At 40.3% G+C, this 23,296-nt stretch overlaps 1 protein-coding gene across 1 annotated transcript in view; it reads left to right on the plus strand.

The window, feature by feature from the left end:
* ARFGEF2 (ADP ribosylation factor guanine nucleotide exchange factor 2) overlaps positions 1-23,296 on the plus strand; it is a 91,021-nt gene that overhangs the window by 29,305 nt on the left and 38,420 nt on the right. Inside the window, exons 8-21 of the mRNA XM_006772492.2 lie at positions 3,612-3,680; positions 5,271-5,422; positions 8,313-8,443; positions 9,603-9,837; positions 10,447-10,546; positions 12,374-12,513; positions 13,599-13,707; positions 14,315-14,498; positions 16,163-16,274; positions 16,800-17,005; positions 19,578-19,662; positions 19,767-19,938; positions 20,531-20,682; positions 22,092-22,220. Coding sequence (XP_006772555.1) covers positions 3,612-3,680; positions 5,271-5,422; positions 8,313-8,443; positions 9,603-9,837; positions 10,447-10,546; positions 12,374-12,513; positions 13,599-13,707; positions 14,315-14,498; positions 16,163-16,274; positions 16,800-17,005; positions 19,578-19,662; positions 19,767-19,938; positions 20,531-20,682; positions 22,092-22,220 — 1,976 coding nt within the window. The remainder of the gene's footprint in view (positions 1-3,611; positions 3,681-5,270; positions 5,423-8,312; positions 8,444-9,602; positions 9,838-10,446; positions 10,547-12,373; positions 12,514-13,598; positions 13,708-14,314; positions 14,499-16,162; positions 16,275-16,799; positions 17,006-19,577; positions 19,663-19,766; positions 19,939-20,530; positions 20,683-22,091; positions 22,221-23,296) is intronic.

Raw genomic sequence — 23,296 nt, forward strand, 5'->3', positions numbered from 1 at the left:
TTGTAGAGTTTACAGTCAGCCAGGCTTCCTGTGGTTCTGGATGAAGTCCGTGTTGTTTCTCTGAGGTATTAATCAATTGTTGTGAGCGGCATTAACTTCCCGGTGTTTATCTCTGCCGCCATCTTAGTTTCTCCCTTGTTTGCTTTTTTAAATGAAAGACATACCCCCCACCTGTTTATAGTCTTAAAGTAAATAATGTATTAGGCATGAAATATTGGATTGGGTTATCATAAGATTATTTTCCTTGGACAGCTGATATGAACCAGATCCAAAATTTATTTTTTCCCCCAGGAATGTACCTTCCCAAGTGATTCTGTCAAATAATTCATTACTCTAGCTGGTTGTTCTACATGAAATATCTGACCCATCTTTATAATTGCTCTCATGTTTTCTTGTGTCACATTATTGGTGACGATTTCTGTCAATAGTGTGTTCCCTCCTAGAGAGTACAGATTGGAGCAGCTTTTGTTCCTCTGTGAGTCATCAGAGTGCTTGGCATACATAGGAACAGGCCAAGTGTCATTGCTGGAATGTTGTGCTGTATCAGTTCACTCAAGGGAAGGACAAAAAAGAAAGTGGCCACTAAGAATTGCATGTATCGCAGGGTGAGCACAGACGTGCCGTCTACTCAATCCTGCTGTCATGTGTCTTAGGGAAGATGCCCAGAAACTCCTGGCCCACACTGTATATGTCATCTTTGCCTTCTCAACTCTCAGGACAAGGACCAGGTTTTTACTGTAACCTTTATCAGGCAGTAATCAATAAATAAATATTAATTTTAAAACACACTGTAGTAACCATAGCTGTGTCTCTCTGAGCTGCATGAAAGTGCTTCCACTACAGCCCATTTCGACATGGCAGCCAAAGTGATCTCTTAAAAGCATGCATTAGATCACAACCCTCCTCTGCTTAAACCCCATTGGTAATTCCCCATGCTGTCCCATTCAGAGCGAAATTTATGTCCACCCTGTCCCTGTGGCTTCCAAGGCCCTGCTTGACCTGTCCCCTGCCCACCTCTCTGTCCCCTTCTTACACCTCTACTATACAGTGTGCAGGTGGTATTTCTGATTCTTAAAAGTGCCACACTTGCTCTTGGTGCCTTTGTATTTCCTGTCCCTTCTTTGCCCCACCTTTTTCTTCAAGTCTCTCATTTCAAACAGATCACTCTCTGAAGCTCCCTATCATGTCTGTCCCCTAGCCTCTTTTCTTCATAGCACTTATTACTACTTGAAGTTACCAAGTTAATGTTTACTTGTGCCCACCTGAGACCTAGGCCGCCCTGTTTATGACTATATTTCCAGCACCTGGAATGGTGCCTAACACATATGGCAGACAGTAAATACACTATTTTAAACAAATGCGGGGGCGGGGGGGGGGGGGATTTGATTTCCAGAATATGGTTTTGCAGAAACATAGTAACTTAAAATTCTGTGAGAATGATTTGCAGTTAGTATGTTGCCGTGGATTTCATTGCCAATACTTGGTGCACCCCATGAGGCTTTTCCCAAAAATGTGGGAATCAGATTGCCTGTGAGAAACAAACCACAAACTTGCAAATAGTAGGTCAAAATGGAGGTGTGTCGTCAGTTCTCAAGATGTGGCTCGAAAGAAAGAATGGGACCTTCCAAAGAAAGGATTGAGAAGCCTTGGAAGCAAGGAGGATGGACAGCCTGAGAGGCAGATGGCGGAGACAGTGTCTTGGGCTAAAGTGATAGAGACCACACATCCACCCTCCCGTGGTTCCATCCTATAGTAGCCACCATCACACACCACCCCTAGCTTTGCCAGGCACTGTGCAAGGCACTGCTCATTATGTGAACACTCACATACATTTTCCTGCTTAACTGGGAATCCTCCCCAAGGCCTGCCTGGGATAATTAGCCTCCCAAGAAATTTGTGTAGATGGAGATAATTCACCCAAAGACCTGAGGATCTATTTCGCTTTTCCAGTTGTCATTCTTATCTGCCTGTCTAAGAAGTGGATCAGATGGCTCTTTGTAAACTCACAAAATTAGATTTTTTTTAGCATAAGGTATGCTAAAAGTCCTTAGCGTAAGATATGCTTACTTATATGAATTCTTGGGCATGACTAACCACCTTCCCCAGGGAACCTCACCCCATTTGTCCATTCACACCTCTCCTGATTGCCCAGCTACTCTTGTCAATTTCTTAAAAAACCAACTTGTTTGAGATATAGCATATAGCATAAGTTTGCCCATTTATATTAACAGAGTTGTACAACAATCACCACAATTAATTTTGGAACATTTCATCACACTCTTTAGCAATCACTTCCCATTTTCTTTTAAGTTCATTTTTGAAATTCTGACATTTTAACTCCCCACATTACACATTAGCATTTATATAGTTAATATGTAGTTATTGTAGGTACACAATTACCCATGTATATGTTAGTTCACTTTTAAATAACCATTTTTAAGTACTATACAATAGAGAAACTTTCTCCTCCCTCAGCCAATATGGAGGTTCTGATCAGACAGCCTAAGTTCAGATCATGACTCTACCACTTAGTTCTTTGACCTTGGGCAAAATCTTTAACCTTTCTGAGCCTCATCTGTAAAATGAGAATACAACTAGTACCTATCTTATAGGTTTGTGAGAATTAAATGACAGCAGTGTCTGGCACATAAGGCTATGTAAGTGTTTGCTGTTATCATCTTTCAAATAAGTTTCAGCTTTAACAATGACTTAGTTTTAAAAAAAAATAGATATTTCAGCTGGTAATCTGATGTGAAGGTGGTGGGAACAGTGTCATGGATAAAGAGAGCCTGTTTTGTGGTAGGTTAAGTATTCAATGGAAATGAAAACACTTTGGGCTGTACTCTAGGACATGGGACCAAGCATGGAACTTATTAAAAATAGTGGCTTGATTGAAAATCCTCCTTGAGGAAGAATTTAAAGGGTTATTTTGGTTTTGTTTATTTAATGTGATGGCCTTTTTGGTCATTGTGATGTTTTATAATGTTTACTTCTAGAAGGGCTGTTTAATAGTTCTTCCAGATCTAGTTTTCTACAAAAACAAATGGTGCCGAACCTCTTCCACTTAAACTGTTAACATTTTACAGAATAATTCCATTTAAAAATTTAGTAAGTCCTCAACTAGCACATTAAAAATCTCATGCTAAGTTCTAGGTTTATATTGTAGGTAAAACAAGGCAGCAGAAAGTAGTCACTTACTAAGGCTTCGTGTTCCCAAGGTGAAGACACAAGAGAAACCATCTTCTTTTGTTCTGCCAGGAATCACAGATGGATAAAATCCAGCTCCTGCCTCCAACTTGGGGGTGAGGAGGAGGACCCTGGGACTTAGAGCAACTATAACTTAGGAAGGAAAAGTGTGTAAGTCGGAGGGGTACTAGTGTTCCATGAAAGGAAAGATGAAATCATAGCTGATGTTGCCTGAGAATTTCCAGATTTCATGAGACTTGTCTTCTGTTGGTACAATCAGATCTGGCCTTGGTGGGTACTTATTTGTACCCTTTGCCTTCTGAAATTTTATTCTAGAGAACATGGACAAGATCTCCTCCTTCCTATTTTCCCTAGAAATGCCCACATGTATATGCTTGTGTTTGTGTATTTGGGTGTGTGTGTAGGGACTGATGATGGAGCCCAGGAGGTGGTGAAGGAGATCTTAGAAGATGTGGTCACATCTGCTGTCGAAGGTAAGAACCAATAACCCAGCCTTTCCTTCTACCCCATTCCTTCAAAAAAGCCCTTAGCCAGATATTTTAGTGGTAGGGTGCCCTGCCCCCAGTGAGCCCATGGAAAATGAATCTGCCCATGTCTGCTCATCTTTCATATGGAATCCAAAAATTACTTGTTTTTAGCAGGTGATTTTATTCTCATTTGGGTTGGGTTCAAGAAGCGCAGTCTGACAACGTTAGGGTTGAGTGTTCCACATAGAGACACAGAGGACCACTCCCGTATGTATCCAGTTTTTCCAGGAGTGGGCTGTGAGCCCTGAGGTGGTGTCTATTACTGCTGAATTTTCATGGCTAGCCATTGACTTGTAGGTATCAGATGCACATGGAAGCTTGTTCTTTTGTTATATTTCATTCATAACTCCCTCAACTTTATGGTGTGGTTTCAGTGGAATTAAACTTATATGGCTCAGTTCCAGTGCCAATAGACCATTAGTGGGTTAAAAAATCAATAATTTAGTGGATTGCAGTGAACATTTTTTGAAATAAATGAAAGAAAATAAATAGAATGCAAACTGAATGCATTGCATGTGGTGTGTTAAGCATTGTTTCATGAAACATGCATTTTAATTATGTGCACATGTGTACTAGTTCATGATTTTAAAAATGTATTTCTTCATGAAGGTTATCATCAAAGAAATTTGACCTACTGCTCTAAGCCTATCCTTTTGTTGATTTAGGGTACCCACCAAGCTGTATGTATAGATTTCATTATTTAACTCCTTTTAGAAATGTCTTTAAAATTGAATGATTTTATTTCATATCCTTAGATTGTTTTCTGAGGCCAATACAAGAAGTCCTCACATAATAAACATTTGTCTGTCTTATTCACTGCTATATCCCTCAGTCCCTAGCACAGAGATTGGTAAATAACAGGCACTTGATAAAATTTGTCGAATGGATATATACTTTGTAAAACCATTATGGAAGATTGTGCTTATTGAGTTGTTTGATGTCCCATCTATATGTAAAGATCCACATGGTGAATTCTCATGGAGTTCCGCTGTTCTGCTAATTATCAAATATAGCTTTCTTGCATTAAATGATGAAATCTATTTAATTCTTTCTCTTTCCATTTTTCACATTGCTGCCAGGAACCTCACGTCTTCATTTTCTTTTTTTTGTAACTGAGGTTTTCTTTCATAACTATCAAACCCTTTCATTTATTTTATGTGGCTCTTTTTCTCTAACCCCTATATTAATAGCCCTTTTAAAAATAATCTGCACTTTTCATGTTTAGCTGTTTCAAATCTTTTTGAGAAGGGGAAGGAGAGGGCAGGGCTGCTGTATCACAATTCTGGACGTACCATTGACATGGACTACAGTATTAACCAAGACCCTGGTGTTGGGGCTGTGGATAACAGACACATGAAAAACCTACGCGTCACTTTGGGCAGCCTTTTCAATACGTATATGTCAGTCATGGGGTAGTGATGCAGGAAAGGGAAAAAGCAGTACCTAAAAGGTTACATGAATCACTTCTTCCTGATGTCAGGCTACCTTTCGGGATAAGTACTAATTTAGTAATGATTTTTGCACTTGTGTTTGAAGAAGCAGCACAAAAGCACAGTCTGACAGAATCCGAGAGGGCCCTTGGCGAACTGGAGGGACAGGAATGTGCTGTCCCATCAGCAGTGGACGAAAACTCACAGACCAATGGAATAGCAGATGACAGGCAGTCCTTGTCGTCAGCGGATAACCTGGTATGTTGATGATTCTCTCATATGGATTCATTTCGATTTTTACCTTTTTAGAAGATGCAGAATTAAATCTCTACCAGAAGAAGTGAGTGAAAACCACTGAGCCCTCTTCAGTTACTGGTCAGAGTCCTGGCCTGATATTCTGTGTTAGTAGGTTCCATTTTTGGAACATGCTAATTAATGTTGGTTGTATTTAACATTGTTATTAAACCTTGTTTATTCAGATTTTTAACACATTTCTTGCCCTTTTTATTCTCTCTCAAAGTAATATGCATTTATTATAGGAAAATAATCCCATAATCCCATAACTCAAAGATAACCCTTGTTAACATTTTCTTTATAGCCTTCTAAATTTTCCTACCCTTCACATATTTTTTTCACTTAAATGGAATAACAATATACATGCTGTTTTGTGACCTATTTTATAAACTTAATATATATTATGAACATTTTTTTCAGGCCGATAATGTTCACTACAATTTTTTTTAATAGTTCTATTGTTTTCTTGAAAATGTTATGTGTGGAACCTTGGTTCGCAAACTTAATTTGTTCGAGCAGGCTGTTTGAGAAGCGACTTTTTCGAAAACCGAATCATTTTTTCCCATTAGAAATAATGTAAATTGAATTAGTTCGTTCCAAATCCACAAATGATTCCCTGTTTTAACCATTCTTATATGCAGTACATGTCTAATGTACTGTTTAATCTATAAATAAATACTTCTTCTATCAAATTTATTAAACCACCCCCATCTAGCCTTAAATGAATCACTTTCAGCACGTGTTCCAGGGCTGTCTTTTAGGAAGTTAGCATGGGCATCTTCCCTTTTTCACATATCACTGTCTTTGAAATGCTGTCACTGGCTAACTACTTTTCATTTATTCAAACCAGCAACAGTTTGTCTACCTCTTCAATTGCCTGTGATCATTGTTTTGTTTCACACCCTTAGCAACATTAGCACTGTTGATAGCCTCTTTGTGTTTTAAAATTATGCTATTCATCGATTTCCCAGCAATAAAAGCATTCTCTCCTTTGTTGCCTGAGAGTCCCTTTTGTCATGCTAAGGTGTTAGCATGAAAGGGTTGTCAGGTCAAAAACCTAAGTTTGGTTTGACAACCAGGACATTTTCCCCCTAAACCATTTGGTTGAGAACTGAGATGGGAGATGTTTGAGATCCGAGGTTTGACTATATATAAACATTCAAAACAGGAAGTAATATAACATTAACATCCCACGTGAACGCACTCCCTGTACCTTTTCACTAGTGTTTCTCAAACTTTTTTCATTATCACCTCTTTAAGGAGCCTTTTTACATGTTTCTTTTTCTTGCTCACCGCCCACCCTTTATGAAATTTTAAAGCTACTGATAAATTAGATATCTGCTTATGTACTGCTTATAAATAAAAAGAAGAATTTTAAACACCCCCCACCCCCGCCAAGAACCAATTTTTTGCCCTTGTCTTAGTCTATTCAACCTGCTATAACAGAATACCATAAATTGGGTGGCTTATAAACAACAGGAATTTATTGCTCACAGTTCTGGAGGCTGGGAAATCAAGATCAAGACTCCCAACAGTTTTGGTATCTGGTGAGGGTCTGCTTTCTGGTTCATAGTCAGTGGTCTCTCTTTGTCTTCACATGGCAAAGGGGTGAGAGAGCTCTCGGGGCCTCTTTTATAAGGGCACTAATCCCATTCATGAGGACTCTACCCTCATGACCTAATCACCTCTCAAAATCCCCACCTCCTAGTGCCATCACGTTAGAGATTAGGTTTCAACATATGAGTTTGGGAGGAACACAAACATTCAGTCTGTGGCAGCCCCTTGGGGTTATATTATCCCTGTTAAGAATGCACATCGGCATGTATTTAAGCCCAAATGAGGGTCTCATGTCTTATATACAATGCTGGCTTGCTTTGCTCACTCAACACTATCTTATGGACATCTTTCCACATCAGTACATATAGATCTAACTAATGTTTTAATAGCCATGTAAAATTCAATCATATGGATTACTGTAATCTGTTTAGCCAATTCCCCATTAAGCCTTAAGGTTATTTCAGTTTTATCACAAGAAACAACAGTTCTAAAATGAACATCCTTATAGATAAAGCTTGTGCACATCCTTAATTCTTTCTTTGTGATAAATCCCTGCAGTGGTATTGCTGGGTCAGGGGTTGGCAGCTCTAAGGCTTTTGATCCTTAACATCAAATTAGCCTGCTGGGAAGGTAATACTGGAATCTGTGCCCACTGTAAGCTGTCATTTCCTCGTTGAAACTGGACAATAGTGTTCATTCAGAGCCCTGCTAGTCTCTTAGGAGAAAGAGCCTGCCTTAATGATTGGTAGTAAGGTTATTTAGGTTTGCATTTGCATTTCTTGGAGAATTGCTTATTAATGTTTTTTACCAGTTTTTTATTTGAGATAAAGGTTTCCATATTTCCTTAATGAATTATAAGAACTTACTGTATATTGAGAATATTAATCCTTTCCATAGGTTTCAAATATTTTTATTTTTAAATGTAGTTTACTTATTTAAAGAAGTTTATTTTAAAATACCTATCATATTTCTCATTTACCTTGCAATAGTATTCTTAGAAATACCTTTTTACCCAAGCTAATATAATCATTACCTATATTTGTTTTAGTTTTTTTATGGTTTAATGTTTAAAATTGATCATTTTAAACCACCCATACTCACTTTTTGAAGGACAAGGAATACGGTTTTAGAATTGCCTGAGTGACTCCCGCATAGCTCCTATTTTGCCATTTCTCCCCCCTCCATCCCTCACTTCCCCATTGAATAAATAAAATAATTGGCATTTCCATGAGATACTTATTTCTTATTTTTGAAAATAATTATCCTTTTGTTTTGACCTTTAATTTTTTCTATTTAGGAATCAGATGCACAAGGACATCAAGGAACTGCTAGGTTCTCTCACATTCTGCAGAAGGACGCCTTCCTGGTGTTTCGCTCCCTTTGCAAGCTGTCCATGAAACCCCTTGGTGAAGGCCCCCCAGATCCAAAGTAAGCAGACAGTAGTTCTTGGCTGTCTGTAACCCAGGTAATCCAGGAGGCTCTCAGGGGTTCCAGGAAACCCAGTGCTTTGACCCCTGGCAGAAATTTATTAAGGATAGTTTTATAGCTTTTTTAATTCATGTGGTGTCTACAATCATTTCTTTCACAATGAATTGTCTCTGTGTCCCCTTCAACCAAGATTCTGCCCAGTTTTGCCTTTTGGTTTATATGCTAAAAATAATTACCTTGAACATGCATGCACCCTCTTTTTACTGACTATAATCAATTTAATGTACTAATGAGGGCAGGAGCAGGATGTGAGCAAATCTCAGTTTCCTGCCCTGGTTGAAAACCTTTGTTGCATGGATACAGAACCAGATTCAAACCAGAGAAACCAACCTTTCTTTGTAGTACTGAGCGAACGACCACAAGGATGGAAGTACTGTGGAGTGTCCAGGCAGAGGCTTTGGAGACAGAGAGAACTACTTTCACTCCTGGCCCTTACACTTGAGACCAGCTCCATGGCTTGTAGGAGCTTCTGGAAAATGGGAATATGGAAAATCACCTTACAGGACCCATTTAATAAAATAATATAAAGCACAGGGTCTTGCACTTTGTAAGAGTTTTATAGTCACTATTATTATCATCATTATTATTAGTCATTAATAAGAATCTTCAACTCTTCTGTTGAGAATATAACCCTTAGGAAAATGGTTTATGGACATTTCTCATTTCTTACCATCCCTGTGGGCAGAGTGAGGGGGCAGGAGGCAGGTGGATAAAGAGCACCATCTTCATTGTCTATGAAGGCCAGATGTCTTAGGTTCCATGAATGAGGTGGTAAAAGTAATTGTTCTGTCAGGTGAGTTGCAGAACCAGCTCTCCAGGGCCAGCTGACACTTTGCTCCTGCTATATCTACTTTATGGCAGGGTGGGGGATGAAAAGAATAGAAGCTGGCAGTTCTTGTTTTCACAGGATCTGCAGGTCCCAAGAAGACCCATCTCCTGTCATCTGCCCTTGTTCTCTTGACATTTAGGTGCTTTTGCTAGTTCTTAACTCATTGGCTTCTCAGAAAATTCTCACTGGTAGGAGTGAGGCCTTCTCGAGAAACATGATTTTTAGGTTTTATCTTTTAACGTCATCATTGTTCTTTGTTTTCTTTGCTAGGTCCCACGAGCTGCGCTCCAAGGTGGTTTCCCTGCAGCTGCTCCTCTCGGTGTTGCAGAACGCCGGTCCAGTCTTTAGGACTCACGAGATGTTCATCAATGCAATCAAGCAATATCTCTGTGTGGCATTGTCCAAAAACGGCGTCTCTTCAGTGCCTGATGTCTTTGAGCTCTCTCTGGCCATTTTTCTTACTCTTCTTTCAAACTTTAAAATGCACTTGAAAATGCAGATAGAGGTACGGACTCCAAATTAATATTTTTTCATTTTGTACCAGATGGTTAACTGCTGATGGCAGAGTCACCAAGAACTATAGTTACACAGTCTACTAGTTGCCTTCCCCCCCAAATAACTTTTTGAATGAGTGAGGAGAGAAGAATACTTTTTCGTGAAAAGTTACTGCCCAAAAATCTTGTATTCCTTTCATTTTAACCAAAGGTTTAAATCGAGTGGTCTATGTGCTAGGTTTAGCCCCCCCAAATATGTTTGTTTAATCTAAATTATTTGAACTACCCTGAATTAGGTCCCAAATAGAGAAATCAGATTCTACATGAAAATCCAGATTTTTGGTTTCTCTTGAAAAATCACGACAGCAGTCCTGCATTTCCATGTGGCAGCTTTTGGCGTTGACTCGGGAGCAGCTGCTCCCTGTGATGAGCCCGTGTTCCCCAGTTCCCTGTGCCCTTGCCCTCCAGCTGTTCCCACGCAGCCAGGGTTTCATTGCGATTCAGCAGCATGTGTATGCCTCTCTTCATCGTAAGATCTGCCTGTCCTCTAAAGTCTTTGAGGTTTTGAGCCCTGATTTAAACGATTAATCAGTGTCCTCCTTTGTCTTCATGTCACATAGGTCTTTTTCAAAGAGATTTTCCTGAACATTTTAGAAACATCAACAAGTTCTTTTGAGCACAGGTGGATGGTCATTCAGACTCTGACAAGGATCTGTGCAGGTATTTTCTCCCTGAGGGTGCTCATCCCTTTGGCTAGCCCGGAACCTCTTGATGTGTTTATTTTCCAAAGTCCAGAGGAAGATCTTTAACTCCTCCTCTTTGAGTTTTAATGAAGTGCTGGGAAATCATTACCTTATAGGCCAATGCTAACCTAATGACTAGACCACCCCTCCTCCTTTGGAGGATGAGCAACTCAGCCTGGTTGCCTGGGAAGTTGGGGTTTTTGCACTGTAAGTTCCACATCCTGAGAAACCCTCAAATCCTGGAAAACTGGGACACTTCGTCACCCTGCCTATCAGCTGAATGTGCTTTTTAGTCACAGGGTCCAAGGTATTGGTGCTGCCAACCCTTGATTGGGTGCTTAGGTAAATTTGGATTTACCTTACACAATGCAGTTGTGTGACTGTAAAGCCAGCATCCTACTTGTCCACCATCAAACATAACTTCATAAGAATTACACAACTTAAAGTGGATCAGGCAATTATTACTCCTGTTGTGATGAAGAAAGTGAGCTTGGAAAGTTGGAATGAACTGCCTGAGATTTTAGATACTGTATTTGCCGGCGTATAAGACGACCCCCTAACATTTCCACTCAAAATACAGAGTTTGTTATATACTCGCCGTATAAGACTACCCCCTCTTCCGCACACCTTCCACACACCAAATAAAAGGTAAAACAATATCAGATTTGATTTTAACATTTTAATTTATATTCAAATGCTTATGACATGCAGGAAAACTGTCACAAGGCTGTATGTAATCAAACATATACATAAAACAGTGCAAGTTTATTACCGGTAAACATACCGGTAATTCACTAAAGAAAACACACTCTATAGACTGGTACCGTAGATGCTTCTCAGGAACACAGGCAAGCAGCCCACAACCTAGAGGGACTGTCAATGATAGAAGTAAGATAACAAATAGAAAGCCTTCAAACTCCTCTTCATCATCTGATATTAAAAGTTCATCAACGACATCTTGGTGCCATGATAGGGATGATAGGGGTTTGACTGGTCGACATTTTCTATGCTGTACTGTACAATGGGGCAGTATTGTGGTTGGCTGTTGGCTGTATACAAAGCCTGATTTGATTGGTCCCTGCTCCCTGTTTGCCCGCCCTGTCACTATAGCAGTCTGGTCCACCCTTGCATCAGCATCTCCCTGGGACCTCACTAGTGCGCAAGTGCGAGCTCTTCAACATTCTAACAGGCACCATGATAGCGCAAAATCGCGAATCTTCAATGCATATGTAAAGAAATATACGGTAACCCGAATTTACCACACTCGCAAAATCGCACACAGCCAACCATACACCCAGTATGGTATCGCGATTCGTGATTTTGCGCTATCATACTGGGTGTATGGTCGGCTGTGTGCGATTTTGCGAGTGTGGTAAAATCGCATAACAGCAAAATCGCATAACAGCCGAGCATACACCCAGCAGCGCTGCTGATGCCTGAACGGTATGTGGAATGAAGTGGGCGGGCATCGGGAGGCCACTATGGCACGGGGCAAGCACTATGGGCAGTCTATCTGAAGTGTACCTGGCGTATAAGACGACCCCCCACTTGGAGGCATATTTTTCAGGGCCAAAAAATCGTCTTATACGCCGGCAAATACGGTAGTTGCCCAGGCCTGGAGAGAGGGTCTCCCATCTCTCTACTACTTAAGACATTCATTTCTTGTGTGCGACACTGTGGTATGTCCACTTGAGTTAGCAATTCACTGGGAAAATTTTTTTGACAGAGGAACCTTATTCAATAAGAAAACATAACTGTTACTTATGTTTAATCAGAATTTCTAATATCTGTCTTATTTTCCAAGATGCCCAGTGTGTTGTAGATATTTATGTCAACTACGACTGTGATTTAAATGCTGCTAACATTTTTGAGCGCCTCGTAAATGATTTATCCAAAATTGCTCAGGGAAGAAGTGGACATGAGCTGGGAATGACACCTCTGCAGGTAAAAATACTAAGAACACTCATTTATACTTAAAGTTCATTCATTTTGATAAGCATTTATCAAATGCCACATGTGCCAGGCACTGTCCTTGCTGCTGGGAATACAAAACAAACATATGTATGTACATGCACACGATTGCTGCCGTCACAGCACTTATAAGCAGACAAGGAAGAAATAAGCTGCAGGGATGATAGAGAAGGAGTGTGGAGGTGTTGTCATTTTTAATGACGTCATCAGAGTTAGTCTCCCTGAGGAGGTGACATTTGTAGGAAGCAAGTTCACTCTCGGTCATCTTTCCAGAGACCTTACGAAAACAGGATCTCAGGCTCCAGTAAAGGCAGAAGAGATTGCCTCTTATCAGTGTGCCTGTGAAGAATAGGGTCCTTAACCTGGGGCCTCTAAATGAACTGTGAGAACATCTGTGAACTCCCTGGAATTATGTGTAGAATTTGGTCTATGGCATTTTTCCTAGAACATTCATATTGACATTAGATTTATAGAGAGATCTGTGACACCTTAGATGCTGTTTTGATCCTAAAATGTTTGTTTTTGTTTTAGATTATCTGCAATTCATATTTAATTTTTTATTTAAGAAATACTATTTTTTTTAAAGTGTTTTTATTGTAGAGTGAGCCATAAAAGGGAATACATTTGTGAGTGTTTGGGAGATAAGAGTGTGTTCAGAATCACTAATTTGTTGCATAATACAAGATTTTTTTGTCTTATTTTGAGATTGCTGGTTTAACACCTTGGTTTTTGTTTTGGTTTTGGTTTTGGTTTTTTAAAGGAAAGCATTTTAAGTGTTTTTTCAAATTATACAAGCAATGAACTTCCTTTTAGAAATTCAGAAAGCACTGTTCATTTTAAGAAAAGACACATCCAATATTTTTGCTGCTAGGATGTGTGTAATGAATACCTTCAGAGATTTTCAGGGTTTTTACAATGAGCCCTTAATACTTAATGTGACCTGTTAACTTTCCCCTGTCAGTGGTTATCTTCTCTCCCCATCGAATTCCCTAAGAGCCCTATAGATATCTGCACTTAATTTATCTAAGTCTCTGTACCATGTCACTTTTGTCCTTTAGGAGCTCAGTCTGAGGAAGAAAGGACTAGAGTGCCTCGTGTCCATTCTCAAGTGCATGGTGGAGTGGAGCAGAGACCTATATGTGAATCCCAACCACCAGACCAGCCTTGGTGAGAAAGCGTTGCTGCCACCACCGCCTCCATTCACAATAGGCTACTTACGACTATTGGGAAAAGTTGTCCTGTTATAATTGTCTTAGACTTAGCAAAAACACTTTAGTTTGCTAAATACCTATAGTATTTTAAAGGTTCCGCTTTTTAATCCATCTGGAATTTGGAAGAGGGATATGTATGAGTTGTGCTCCAGCTTCACTTTTCCAAATGGAGGACCAATTGTTCCAACATTTTTTATTAGTCTCCCTCACCAATTTAAAGGTCCACCTTTATGACATACCATATTCTCTTGTGTGTATATGTCTGTTTCTGAACTTTCTATTCTGTTCTATTGATTTGTCTATTCTTGGACCAGTACAAGTGTCTTGACTGTTTTTTATCATTATACTTTTATGTGAATTTTAGAGTTAGCTTATCAAATTTCACAAAAATGTAAGTTTTTAAGTAAAGTATTGAGTAATATCACCGTTTCATGCTTTTGATCTTGACAGTGCAAACTTATTGTTATAGGTGTGGGAAAGGGAATTGCAGAGCCAGACCTGAGCTCAGCCATGTCTGTTTCCCTTCTGCTGATACGGTTTTCTTTTCTATTATGTCATTGCAGGTCAGGAGAGGCCCACAGATCAGGAAATGGGGGATGGGAAAGGTCTCGACATGGCAAGACGGAGCAGCGTGACCTCCATGGAGTCCACAGTGTCCTCAGGGACCCAGACAACTATCCAGGATGATCCAGAGCAGTTTGAGGTCATCAAGCAACAGAAAGAAATCATTGAACATGGCATTGAGCTGTGAGTGTGGCTGCTACTCTAACTGAATCTCTTGGGGCCTCGGACAAAGCCACATCTTCTCTGGGGACCTGGGGCTGGCTCCTCAAAGGGAAATGCCTGTTGCAGAGGCGAGTGCTGGCACTTGCAGCTAAGCCTGATTAAGCCAGCAGAGTGAGTGAGTTTTGTGTGTTAGAGAAATTTAATGGGTTTGTGTTTGATGCCTGCTCTTTTTTTTTCTAATGAAAAAAAATTAAACCACTAGAAAATACAGAAAAGTATAAAGCAAAAATGTTAAAATTGCTCATAAAATTACTCCTAGAGGAAATCACCATTGGTAACATTTTTTCCAACTATATATTATGAGAATTTTTAACATACAGAAAATTAACATCTGCCACATTAGTGTTACCTATGTATTTTTTTCTTCTGAACCATTTGAAAGTAATTTCAGCCCTACATCTTTGAAAACCATACCATTATGGTAACCACTGGTAAATCTTAATGTGTTTCTTTCTAGTCTTTTACACACAAAAATACATATGCACACACTCATATCCTGTCCAGCTTCTGAGTGATTGAAGTGTAGATCTCTTCATTTCCTCTGTCACCATCCCTACATCCTTCAAAAGTAATCTTTTTGAAAACTTAAATCAGGTCTTATCACTCCCTTGCCTGAAGTCATTCCAGGTTTTCCATTTTCTCATCCCAGCCTGACCCAGCCTCTGGCCCATCTCACTGACCTCATTTCTTGCTAATCTCATCTCCTGCCAATACCCCTGAATCATATAATTGTTTCAGTCCTTTAAATACAGGTGTTTTTGTTCTCATACCCCCCCTGATTGGGATACTCTTGTGTCTTTTTCATCCTTTGGACTTGGCAAAACAGGTCTTCCTCAAAGTGGCCTTCTGTAACCACACTACCTAACAGGTCCCAAGTTGTTCTCTGTTCCTGCACCCTATTCATCTTCTTCCTTCACAGCCCCTGCTACAGTTTGTACTTATATGTAATGTCATTCTCTCCCGTGCACAGCCTGGTAAATAAGTTGAATTTATACCTTAGTGGAAAGTTTGCCTGCCTTTAACAGGAAATACACAGAAGCAGTCTAGAGCTTTTGTCGTGGCTCCTGTGGACGTCAGAGATCCAGGCTACTCTCAGCTTTCTGCTTCACCAGCCTTAACACAATTTGCATCTTCATTGTTGCCTCATGGTTTAAGATGACTGCTGGAGCACTAGCCATCACACATATATTCTGGGGAAGAAGAGGGAAAGGGCAAAAAGAGTATACCTCCCAGTCAGGTCGGCTTTGTTTAAGGAGCCTTCCTAGAAAGTACCCATAACACTTCTGCTCAAATCCTCACTGACTAGAACTTTATCACATGGCTGTACTTCGTTTAAGGGAGGCAAGGAAATGTAGTTTTTATTTCAAGGAGTTGTGTCCCCAGATAAACATCTTGGATTTTGTGAATGTTGCAGAAGGGGAATACGGATATTGGGTGGCAACCAACAGACTGCTGTATAGCTAGGTGAGAAATTGAAGATGGAATTCAGAAACCTGCCAGCATTCACAGGACCTTCCTAGCTGATATATGATGGCTTGTTCATGGTGTTATTGTAACCTACCTCAAATGCCAGGTATTTCTGTCCTTTAGATTTTCAATCCGTGTCCCATCTCTTCTTAAAACAGATTCAACAAGAAACCCAAGAGAGGGATCCAGTTTCTCCAGGAGCAGAGTATGCTGGGAACATCAGTTGAAGAGATTGCCCAATTCCTGCACCAGGAGGAGCGTCTCGATTCTGTAAGACTGGGAGTTGAGCACTTGCAAGTGGGTTCTATCAAGTGACACTAAGACCATACCAGGTTTTAACATAGAGATTGTCTGACCCTGAGTGCAGTGGCTATTGTCCACATGCCTGCTTATAGCAGCCCTACTCTTCCCTTTGGCCAGTGATGCAAAAAGCTCTTTGAAGGGAATAAACTAACCTCCTGACAGGTGGTTGTGTATTTGGTGGCACAGTATCAGAGCTAGAAGTATGCCTTCACTGCTAGAAACTATATTATCTGCCACTAACCTCCCTTCTTAGTGCCCCCCATCATTTCTCCCTTTTTAAGTCTCATGTGCTCTCTTCTGCTCTTTTGTGGCAGGACAGACTGACCTGGAATTGTTGGGTGGGCGGACAGTTCAGGAAATCACCTAGCTTCTAGCAGTTTATCTTGTCTTGAGTGTCCTGAACTGGGCACTCTGCCTCCCCACTTTGAAGTGTCTTCCGTTGCACATTGATATTTGACAATTTCTAGATGTAAGTGAATGCGTGTGTTTCAGACCCAAGTAGGTGATTTCCTGGGAGACAGCACGAGATTCAACAAGGAGGTGATGTATGCCTATGTGGACCAACTTGACTTCTGTGAAAAGGAGTTTGTCTCAGCCCTGCGGACATTTTTAGAAGGTTTCCGCCTACCTGGGGAAGCCCAGAAGATTGATCGGTTAATGGAGAAGTTTGCCGCAAGATACATAGAGTGCAATCAGGGGTGAGCATCATATTTAAATCCCTTGTACATCATCTTTTTGCCTACATCAGAACACTAATCTTAGTTTGGTTGGGGGTGGAGTGTAATCTTTCTAAGTCTATGCCAAACAACTAAAATTTCTGTTCACCATGTGCCAGACACTGTGCTGAGGGATTATCTCATGTAAGGCCTCAGAACAACTGTTTTTGTCCCCTTTTACAGACAATGAGATTGAGACCTGAGAGGCTAAATAACTTGCCCAAGATCCCAGCTAGAGCCCACGCTATTAATTATGATAAGAGAGTATTTTGGGTTGAGAGGAAGCACTTGGTCACCTCTGCCCTAATCAAAAATAACTCCCTGATTTAATATATGGGATAGATCTCAGGATTTTAGTTTTTCTTTGATTACATACCGATGAGCAGGTTACAAAAAATGGCTCTGTAACTAATAAAACCCATCTAAGTGCATGATTCCATATTAGGGCCTTTTTTCATAGGTAGTTCATGTTTTTTGTAGAAAGTGAAATTGAAAAGAGAACTGACCTTTATTAAACACCTGCTATGTGTCAGCCAGGCCATGAGTTTTACATGCATTACATTTAATTCATGGTAAGTCTGGGAGTGGTATCCCCATGTTACAGATGAGGAAACAGACTCTGGCACATTGAGCAACCTGTCCAAAAGTAATCAGAGCCAGGGTTCGATGTGGGTTTGCCTCAATCAAAGCTCACGCTTGTGCCACTGAACATGAAGTTACTAGGGTAAAAATGCCTGGATATACTGTGAAAATGATGTGGAATTGTTCCGTAGAAACATGTTGATAACAGTTTTGTCTCTTTAATCAGCTTGGTTTTCATATTAATTGGTTCCAGTCCTGCAAGTGTACAGCAAGCTGTCCCCTGGAGATGGCATGGTCAGCAAAGGAAGCGTCTGGTCATTCTAACTAAATGGATGCTAGAACTTGCTGTGAAGACATAATTAGATGTTATTTACTTCAATATATAGGCACCCCAAAAGTATTTGCTCACTTGTGTCTCTGTGTCACATTAAACCAAAAGCTAGAAATGATTGAACTTAGTGAGGAAGGCATGTCACAAGTTGAGATAGGCTGTAATCTAGGCCTCTTGCACCAAACAGTTAGCTAAGAAATTGCCACAGCCACCCCAGACTTAGACGATGGCTAGTATTTTTAGCAATGAAGTAATTTTAATTAAGGTATATACATTTTTTTGCCGAAACCGGTTTGGCTCAGTGGATAGAGCGTCGGCCTGCAGACTGAAAGGTCCCAGGTTCGATTCTGGTCAAGGGCATGTACCTGGGTTGCGGGCACATCCCCAGTGGGGGATGTGCAGGAGGCAGCTGATCGATGTCTCTCTCTCATCGATGTTTCTAACTTTCTATCTCCCTTCCTCTCTGTGAAGAAACAATAAAAAATTTTTAAAAAAAAAAAAAAGGTATATACATTTTTTTGACAATGCTATTGCCACTTAATAAATTACTATAGTGTAAATATAACTTCCATATGCACTTGGAAACCATGTGACTTGCTTTATTGCAGGGGTCCTCAAACTTTTTAAACGGGGCCAGTTCACTGTCCTTCAGACCGTTGGAGGGCCGGACTATAGTTTAAAAAAAAACTATGAACAAATTCCTATGCACACTGCACATATCTTATTTTTAAGTAAAAAAAAAAAAACGGGAACAAATACAATATTTGTATTTGCAAGTGGCCCGTGGGCCATAGTTTGAGGACCCCTGCTTTATTGCAATGTTCACTTGATTGTGGTGGTCTGGAACCAAACCTATTATATATCTGAGGTATGCCTGTATTTCCTGTGTGGACCTGGAGACCTTGGTCTGTTTCTCTTAATCAGTAAATATGTGGCCCAATTAAATTCCACATTAGAATGCAGACCTTTTGTGTGTTCTTCAGAATTTCTCCTTTTCCTGTTGGGAGCAGTTGGGCAGACCAGTTTTTTCTAGCTTTAGCCTCACCTATTATGAAACTGCATCTACCAGTTTTTGTCCTTTTTTCCTTGCATAAGACAAAAACAGTCAGACATCACTGGCATAACGTTTAGAACACACAAATATTTCTACTGTTAAATATTACAGCGGGTAATGTAAACTATAAATTGTTAATAACTGGACAGCAGTTTTAGTCAGCTTTCTACCCAGTGCCCAGCACGAAGTGCATGCTGACAGTAAAAGGACCAGCATGAGGCAAGTGAGGCACTAAGGGTGCTCCCTAGAAGAGGCCTCACTCTCAGGGTCTAGTACTGCAGGGTTGACACCCAGGAGTGAGGGTGCCTCGCTTGCCTCAACCTACTCTCTGGAGGATACTTGGGGATCTTCTTAAAAAACTGACTTGAAACAAAGAAATCCAAAGCTGACAAATATTCTTAACTACCTTTCTCTACACTCTGGGTCGTTAATTATCAATCAGTGATGATGAAAGCATGAAACTCTTTACTCATCTGGCGTTACATGGAGCAGTCAGCCTGCTTTCAGTGAAGCATGTCCCCATCAGCACTGGACCGTCCCAGCCTCATCTCTATGCGTGTTCTGACATCTGGAATCTTTTCTTCCAGGCAAACACTTTTTGCTAGTGCTGACACTGCGTACGTCCTAGCATATTCGATTATTATGCTAACTACAGACTTGCACAGCCCTCAGGTACAATATGTTAATGATTTCTATATTATGGTAGCTAAACAAGTAGCTTTATTTGGGACATTGGATATTTTCTAAATGGTTTTTGAAATTTTTTTAAATTTTAGGTAAAAAATAAAATGACAAAAGAACAGTATATTAAAATGAATCGGGGCATCAATGACAGTAAAGATCTACCAGAAGAATATCTCTCAAGCATCTATGAAGAGATAGAAGGCAAGAAAATTGCAATGAAAGAAACAAAAGAGCACACGATCGCAACCAAATCTACTAAGCAGAGTAAGGTCTAATGGCGAACTTTATATTCACTACAGTTTTCAAATGTATCAGAATGCATGAGTAAGCTAATTTTATGGATGATAATGTTAATTTGCATATATAGATAACTGAATAAGAAATGTGGTTAATTATTAGGATTAATGTTGGTTCTCTCATATCATCATCTTCTTGCTAGCCTTGTGATTAGATTCAAGAGAGAATTTAAAATAAATAATCTGAATTGCTCCCCAAAAATGTTCCTTAAAACTTTGCTTTGATACCAGTGGTGATTTTGCCAACCTTGATTAAAATTCTGTTAGTTAAGGCCGTTTTGAAGCTACCCATGTCTTTGTTTGTGAGGCAGCAGAGTGTAGTGGTTTATAGTGCAGGCTCCAGAGCCACTCAAGTCCCAGCTGTACTACTTATTAGCTGTGTGACCCTGAGTAAGTTACTTAACACTCTGTGCCTCATTGTATGATGACAATATTTCTAACAGACTCATGGGGTGGTTGGGAGGATTTGTGAATTAGTCATTATAAATCTTTTGAAGCAGTGCCTGGCACTTAGCAAGCACTCAGTGAGTCTTAGCTCATATTCTCTTATTTCTCTGTAGGTGTAGCTAGTGAAAAGCAGCGACGGCTGCTGTACAATTTGGAGATGGAACAAATGGCTAAAACAGCCAAAGCTCTGATGGAGGCTGTGAGCCACGCCAAAGCCCCATTTACGAGTGCCACTCACTTGGACCACGTCCGGCCAATGTTCAAAGTGAGTATCCTGAGAAGTTAGGACGTGGCGAACCCCATTTCTGGAGTTAACCCGCAGGAAGCTAACCAGCAAGTGCATAATGATGAAGAGATTGAGGAGAGGAAAGGCCAAGTCTGGGAATTGCTTTTTACATAGTAACTGAGGTGAATCCTTTCTAGAAGCCCTTTGATGATGCTGGGGATGTACCAGCATCAGCCAAAAGAATAGATTCTGCAGTCAGAATGTCTGGGTTGGAGCCCTGTCTTTGCCACTTTAGTTTTTGTTGTTGTTTTTTAATTGAATTTATTGAGGTGACACTGATTAACAAAATAAAGACAGGTTTCAGGTGCACAATTCTACAACACATCATGTGTACGCTGTATTGAGTGTTCACCACCCCAATCAAGTTTCCATCCATCATCATGTATCCCCACTGTACTCTACTCCACTTCCCTCTACCCCAAGCCTTTGCCACTTTGTAGCTCTGTGACCTTGGTCAGTTACTCAGCCTCTCTCTGTTCATCATCTATAAAATGGGGACAAATACAGGGTTGCTGGTGGAATTTAATGAATTAATAATTATTCAGGCAAAAGAGATCATTTTATTGTAATAGCTCATCTCAGTGGCCTCAGGGTTAGTTTATCAGATGAGAGTAGGTGGAAGTAAAACACCATACCCTGAGGCCTCTCTATTTTTAAAATGTCTAAAAAAGAAACACGCCCTAACCCGTTTGGCTCAGTGGATAGAGCGTCAGCATATTCGATTCCGGTCAAGGGCATGTACCTTGGTTGCAGGCACATCCCCAGTGGGAGGTGTGCAGGAGGCAGCTGATCGATGTTTCTCTCCCATCGATGTTTCTAACTCTCTATCCCTCTCCCTTCCTCTCTGTAAAAAATCAATAAAATATATTTTTTAAAAAATAAAAAAGAAACACGATCTAATGCTACATAGTTTATCAATTCTAGATTTTTGTGAGCTTTTCTTTTCAGGGAGTTCACAAGAAAATTAGAGGACAAGTAAAGTCTAAATAATTGAATTACGACTCTTTTTAATTAACTAAGTTATAGGAGATAAGTTGCCTATAGGTTTTATTTTGCACGCTAACCTCTGATTGGTAATGCTGCCTGTTGCACTGTGGGATCTGATTGATCAGTGATGTCTTCCGTGAGCACAGGTAGGCGTAGTGGTGACACACTAGCCACATAGTTACCATCCTTTCTTTTGACCTGTACATGTAGTATATGGCATCTCTGTAGTGACAGCTTTGACCACATTTAGGAGGAACTGTTTTATATTGTAACTGGAATAGATTGAAATAAAAATAGCAGTGAATTTGGCATCCTGCCTGTACTCATAACTAACAGTATGGCCTGTAAGTGCTCTTCCCACTGAAATTCTAGACATTATTGAAACCTTCCTTCCTTGGTAGCTGGTGTGGACGCCGCTGTTGGCAGCCTACAGCATTGGACTGCAGAACTGTGATGACACTGAAGTGGCCTCCCTGTGTTTGGAGGGCATCCGCTGTGCAATCCGGATCGCCTGCATCTTTGGAATGCAGGTGGGTGTAAGTTAGCAAAGCTCCAGAGATGCTGGTAGGCTGTGTTCTTTTAGATTTGGCAAAACCTAGAAACTATCAGGCATTTCCAATTAGCCAAACAAAATCTCAGCACACTCCTTACTTGTGCCCACTGAGAAGCAGCCCACAGATTTGTGCTAACAACTGCTTCATTAGGAGGGGAAATGGAGGTTTGGGTTAAAACTCTCTGAAAGGTTTTACGGTTGAAAAACTTTCTTTGAAAGTTCAGGCTACTTGATTGGATTTGGTCTGCCTAACTTGCCTTCCCTGGTGCTTAAAAATCAGCTTTTATTATAATTCCCTCATTTCCCGGGCTTCTCTGGGGGGAGCAAATAGTTCAGTAGGAAATGAATATGTCTGTAAACTTTTTGAATCTTGGAAGATTCTAGCAAATAAAATTTAATTTTCAGCCCTAACCGGTTTGGCTCAGTGGATAGAGTGTTGGTCTGCGGACTGAAGGGTCCCAGGTTCGATTCTGGTCAAGGGCATGTACCTTGGTTGTGGGCACATCTCCAGTAGGGGGTGTGCAGGAGGCAGCTGATCGATGTTTCTAACTCTCCCTCTCCCTTTCTCTCTCTGTAAAAATTCAATAAAATATATATTTTTTTAAAAAAAATTAATTTTCAAACTGTTATGAAATGAGGACATTGTCAATCCCATTCATTTTCTAAGTAAGAATTTGCATCCATTTATTTTTAAAAACTCAATCTTCTGTTCTCATTTATTTTACAGTTAAACTTTTCTTTTGTACCAAGACCATAGGCTTTGACATCAGGCAGTCTGGGTTTCACTCCCCCGCTCTGCTATTTCTCTAGCCATGTGACATTGGCCCAGCTAACTTCTCTCTAAGACACCTTGTATTTCCTCATTTGTAAACCTGAAAAAATAGACCTATCTTACAGGATTGTTACAGATCCTAGAATTTAAAGGATAATGTTAGCATTCAGCAGATTCCTCCTCTTCTTCCTCCAAAGGAAAGGGAACAGGAACATAAGTGTGAGGTCATTTGAAAGGGAGAGGGCTAGTTCTCAAGCATGTGGTGTGTGGGAGCCTCAGTG

This window comes from Myotis davidii, unplaced genomic scaffold (genome assembly GCF_000327345.1).
Source record: "Myotis davidii unplaced genomic scaffold, ASM32734v1 scaffold526, whole genome shotgun sequence".
Lineage (NCBI taxonomy): Eukaryota > Metazoa > Chordata > Mammalia > Chiroptera > Vespertilionidae > Myotis > Myotis davidii.